Below are 6,000 nucleotides of genomic sequence, written 5' to 3' on the forward strand. Positions count from 1 at the left end.
CCGTCCCAACCGCGTCCAACAGTTCAATTGCTTTGAACTCCGCTCCAAATCGACCGAGCGCTGTAGAAATAATGCCGAATGTCTGGTTGAAGGGGTACAGGTTGTAGATATCAGCATATTATTTAAATATTTATCGCCTTTATTTATTTTTTCTTTTGTAATTATAACGCTACTTATGCGACAATACCCATTGTAAGTGGCACTCCTTCGAAGGTTGTCCCGGTTTTGGCTTTCCGTTTTGCTCCGAAGCCGCCTACGTATCTGGGAGCGTGCATGTTTTATTCAACACCTAATTGAATTTGAAGCGATGAGTAATTTGTCGAGGCATAGTGACATGTGCTCTACTAAGGGACAGCCTTCTTGAGATATATTTGAAGTTTGCGAAAGAGTAGTGTGAGGTCTACCGTATGCATGAAGAGGTCCTTGCCTTGCGTCACGAATACCTCGGACTGGTTTGAGGCGACGCCACATACTCGGATAGTATCGCCATTTACTTGAATAATCAGCAGCAAATCGCCGATGCTTCTGTCTGCGGTGTCCATTTACAATGATTCTGGCCAAATGATAATAATTTATTTTTGATTCCGGAGAACCTATTCTGCTTCAATTTGCTTATGAGCGTCAAATTTGTTTTGTGATTCTTTTTATTTCGATTAGCAATATCGTAGTTAGTGTTTTATTTCACAGTTAAGCGTAGAGTGCTATTTAAACCAATGTTTTTTCCAAAGTCCTCTTTCATTTGTCCCAATCCCATTCCGCATGATACTAACAAGGAATGATGGTGTTTGTGCATGTTGCTTTTTAGTTAATTAAGCCTAATTATAATAAGATGCTTTGAATAATTTTCTTTAACGCTCATAAAATTTTATTTTTGTTAAGACCAGAAGTAACTTATCATTTTCATATTCAGTATCATGTACAGATTAAACAGCATTTATCTAAGTAAATATAATTAATTTTGGCATTTTCATTTGCGATATATAATATTTTAACGGATTAAAAGCTTATTTTTTGTTACTCTCTCATGTCTCTACATCATTATTGTTCTCTAACATTACCTTTGTGGGTATTTACAGGAAATAATTTGAAGAAATGTCGAGCGAGATATGGTCTCGATCAACAAAATCAGTGGTGTAAACCGTGCAGGTGGGTATTCGATATATAATTTCGTTTAAAATCTTTTTTTTTTTGCTTCCAAATAAAAATAAATTCTCTGTCTCTAGATTGTAATTTATATTGTTTCTATGTGGAAAGACTTGGCTTATCTTTTTGTCTTTGTTTTATTCGGCAAGTCCGAGACGAGCCTGGTCGTAACATTTTTATTTTAATTACTCTTTGTTTTATAAACATTATAAATCTGTAACTCTTGTAGACTATGACGTGTTCCAAAATGTGGATGATTTAACTTGTTACGCCGTGCTCCAAGCAATAAGTACAACTAGGTTAATAAATTAAAGCGAAGTTGATGACTATTCAGAAAATGTGTCTTTTCACAAAGAAATAAAGTCTAATTTAGAATCAATGAAATAGATTTTTTTGAAAGTAGACAAAGTGTGGACGACGTAGTACAATAGGTATTAGTGGCGATAGCTGTGATTGAAAAGTTTAAGAGACGGGGCAATCATTTGTCGAATAAGCTTTCAAAAAAATCTGACACATTTTCTGAATATCGCTCGCTTTGTTCAAATATGGATTAGTGTAAGATGTTGTTAATGAAAATGTATCTGTTACTTATCGAAATGTTTTTTCCACTCATGATTGCCGCTTCTCACGGATCGATGCTGGATACCGCTGGCACTATTGGTGACATTGTTTCTATTATATATTACTACCATTCACTAAATATGCGCTACTTGACTCAACCTTGATCTCATTCGCCTTCACCGTCTCATATTTATCAAATTCAATAATAATCACACCAATTTTTTTATTTTTAACAATTTGTTTTACATTCTGTAACGATGTACCTAATTCTCTTTCATTATATGTTTCAAAATTATCAATATTTGTTTTAACAATCTTAACTCCCTTCGTTTTTTTTTCTTATTTATCATTCCGTTCATATCATTATTTTCTTTATTATGATCGCTTGAAACTGATATCGTGGTGATCAGTCCGGAGTCAAGTAGTGTTATGGTGTCAGGTGGGCTAGGGCTCCTCCGACCAGAGCCGGCGCCCCCGCTCCCTCCTGCTAGCCTGGTCGGGAGCCCCCCACAGGAGCCCACCTATGTGAACCTCTAGTGCCGGCCTCACCCCGCCGATGGACACACGGTCAGTCGTAGTACGAGACGCTTTTGTCGCATGGACTACATTTGTCTGTTCTTCATTTAATTCAGTTTTTGCTTTTCTCAGTAGTCTTTCGAACAATTTATAAGTAATAGTTTCATAAACTTGTGCACATTTATTAACCGCCGTGTTGATCTCTTTTGGTTTTCCTTACCAAGAAGCAAAAGAGATGTTTAAAACAAAGTTTTTGCTAAAACCCTGTCATCTTATCGCTCAATTTTGAAAATGATCGGCACGGTCAGCGATGGTCTCTTTCATGACATCTATAAAAGTGTTATAATTTTAACTGATATTCAATTAAAAGACTTATGAGATTTTGTGTTTCTAAATCTAATATTTATTATATGGCAACAAATAGAATACAGCATGGATATACTTCGATGTTGCGATATTTGTGTTTGACTGTATGATTGATATGATTTCGAGCAAGATTGTATGTTTGTTTTTCAGTTTGTTTATTTTGGTTGTTTATAGCCATTACCCTCGTTTCCTGTGTAGTACATAGTCTTATTTTCATTCACATTATGGCATGAGTGTCGTTATCCAGTTGTTTAACAATTACATTCGCATGGTTTTCAGTTAACAGCGTTTTTGGTTTTAAGCTTTTAATGTTTATTAGATATTTTAGTTTCTTTTCGTTTCGATTAGATCGTCTGCACTTTGTTTACTTTGTAAACTTTGTTTTTTCAATGTATTATAAGTTTTGCTTTTAAATTCTCAGGCGGAAGAAAAAATGCGTGCGCTACATGGAAGCTCTGGCAGCCGCCTCCGGGACGGTTCATCTTCAAATGGCAACCCCTCAGTCACCATGTTCTGAGGATGAAGTCAAGTTGGAGGAACTGTCGGACGCATCGAGTGATGAAGCAGACACTCCTCTGAATTCGGCTTCGAGTCCTGGAGGGCTCAGCGCTCTGTCGTCGCTGGCGTCGCCGGCGTCCGACCCGCCGCCTCCCGCGAGGAACCCCGTCGGGACCAACCCGCGCGACGCCAATAACCCGCTCTCGGTGAATCAATTGACGTCTCAGTCGTGGCCACGAGCGGCGCAAGCGAGGCCGGGCCACGAAGTGATATCGGTGTCATAGTGACTATGGACTGTGCCGGTACAAATATAACACAACGTGGGAAAAGGACCTTATTACAGTTACGGCCGACTGACACTATCCTGTATACTCTGAGATAATTCTGATCTGCGACCGTCTCAACTAAAATATATTTGATACCGGATCGGAATTATAACAAAGGATACAAAGGTGCCAATTTGACTTGTTGTGTTGTTTAGTGCCATCTGTCGGTCGGGCCGCAAACGACGTCGTGGTTGTGATATACGGTACCAAGATGCTTGTCGTACATCGGTTATAATCGGGTGCTAATCTAAACGGGTTCTGAATTGATTTTATGGAATACCGACATGTTTGAACTTTCCTTTTCACTTTAAAATAATTTTGTAATAGTTTAGTCGTAGATCTGTGGCCTAATACAAACCATACAATGTGTCTGGTATTTCTTAGAATCAAACCGTTCTGTAAGCGAATGTGAACATGTTTATATCTTATCTTATATTTGAAGTTCGCATGTAAATTTTAACACAATATTATAACCCCGAAACAGTCATTACAACTGATCTCAGGTTTAAGCACTTCTATTCTCTTCCAAATTTTTGAAGTCTTACAATCGTACGGCCGATTAGGTCTTTCTTGACAAAGGCGTTGAAACGTTGAACAATTTTAGTTGAACTGTGAGTATGGTTTGTTTTACTTCGAGATTGTTACGCACAACTTCATTCAAAGCTGTTCATAGAAAATGTGTTTTGTTTTATTTTTAATTTTGTTAAAATGACTTTATGGTAATATTTTATTATTCTTTAGAAATGTTGTTCTTAGTTTATATGTATACATTTTATTTTAATTCTCTATGGAGTTTATTGGCTGTATGCATGAGGTCGCAGCCACAAGTTGACACATTATCTATGGACGGGCGTTTCGCGCCATTTTCGCTCTCTCACAGATAACTAATCATAACCTCAAAATTCGCACCAGAAGGTTCCATTTAGTTTAAATTACGCTTAGTTTGTATTCGTCCTACGCGGCCGCACATTTGTAATAATAATTTAAGGCGCCGCGAAGGACTCTTGTTTTCCGTTGTGCGGAATCATTAGACTGTCTTACATTAGATTAAGCGCGTATGAGTGATTTATGATGTGTTGTAAATGTTGGCTTTCTATTATGCATGTACTCTGTGTTCAAACTACATTGGCATTTATATTAATGAGTTAATTTCTTTACTTTGTCTGCGTTCCCTTCGAGGATGCATTTAAACAGTAGCTACTTTTCATGAAATATTGTAGAAGTAATATAGCATTCACAAGAAGGGACTATATTTACAACATATAATTGTATATCTGTAAGTATGTGTAACTGTATAAAGTATAGGGTTAAATAACTGTGTCATATTAGTGTAAGTATACTATACTACTTACAATATATTCATATATATTATTAACTATACAATATTCACGGAAGAACTTTAATGACAAATTTAGGTGGATATCGAATCAATAAATCCTCATAACCATGTATTAGTTTCACTGTAAATATAAAAAAGTTTCTCGCAGTTAAGACAGTGTCGGTAAAGAGATTGCATTTACTATAATTATGATAAATTGCCCGATGCTCTTGTAATGATTTTGTCAGTGATTTTTGTTAGTTACTTTTTTATTGTTATTATTAAGATATTTAACATTGTTAAATGCAATATCACACTGATTACGGTCCGCGATTATATCTATTGACTTATTGAAAATTATCTTACATCATTTACTATGACTAAATAAAATTTTAAAATATGATTTTTGCATAAATGTTATATTGTGCAATACTGGAATTATATGGGTACTGTAATGTAATGTAGCTTTTCCCGTAATAGTACGTTTTTAGTTTGTATCGCTAAATTTATATTGAAGTTGTCGCGCGGTTTATGTTCATGAGCATATTGTTATGTTCTCAAAACAGCTGTGACACAGTCGTGCCAAATTAAATAGTGGGCATGAACGATACAAACCTCTTGTAGAAGGTCTTTATGTTGATAGATTTTATAGGTTGTTTTTATTGTTAAGATGGTAAAGACAAACGGTACTGAGCCGGTTATTATTTTTTGTAGGGAGAAATTTTGTCAAATTAGAAAACTCAATTATTAGGTCTGGACCCATTTCTTGTGGTCAGTTGGACGAATATTATTTTAATAAACAATATTAAATTGTATGTTTTGTTTTATTACTTGTTACTCACAGCATTTAAATGTGTCGACATCTATGAACGGCGTCATGACAACTACAAACATAGCTACATTAGTGTCGGATAGGTGGCGCTGATGGAAATGATTTAATGTTTTGAACCATAGCTCAAACTGATATGAAATTTTGAATATTTAAATAATATCTATTACTAGTTTATTATAACATGATTTTCTTAATGATACCACAGACTGGGAATGGTGCGAACACCCTCATGCTATGTAACTATAACTTCTTATTGTACGATATTACATTATTTTTAATCCATTTTTTTTATAAAATATGCCTGCTAGGATTCATGGGTCCGTTTTTCTCAGGTCTGAGGCATACTATTTCGAATGGGTGGTAGTTTTTGATGTTCAATGAGTGATTTTTAATAATTTAATTTGAATAAAAAAAAAAAAATTTGATTACATGGGCAAATG

At 35.5% G+C, this 6,000-nt stretch overlaps 1 protein-coding gene across 6 annotated transcripts in view; it reads left to right on the forward strand.

The window, feature by feature from the left end:
- The window catches only part of LOC126970087 (protein pangolin, isoforms A/H/I/S), a 179,284-nt gene extending 173,741 nt beyond the window's left edge, over window positions 1-5,543 (forward strand). For 4 of the 6 annotated variants that reach the window (XM_050815806.1, XM_050815807.1, XM_050815811.1 and 1 more), the window contains exons 11-12: window positions 1,077-1,146; window positions 3,008-5,543. In XM_050815806.1, the coding sequence (XP_050671763.1) occupies window positions 1,077-1,146; window positions 3,008-3,368 (431 nt within the window). In that variant the 3' untranslated portion in view covers window positions 3,369-5,543. Of the gene's footprint in view, window positions 1-1,076; window positions 1,147-2,114; window positions 2,272-3,007 lie in introns of all 6 variants that reach the window. The other 2 variants (XM_050815809.1, XM_050815810.1) reach the window with 1 other exon arrangement.
- Window positions 5,544-6,000: the final 457 nt, after the last annotated feature.

This window comes from Leptidea sinapis, chromosome 20 (genome assembly GCF_905404315.1).
Source record: "Leptidea sinapis chromosome 20, ilLepSina1.1, whole genome shotgun sequence".
Lineage (NCBI taxonomy): Eukaryota > Metazoa > Arthropoda > Insecta > Lepidoptera > Pieridae > Leptidea > Leptidea sinapis.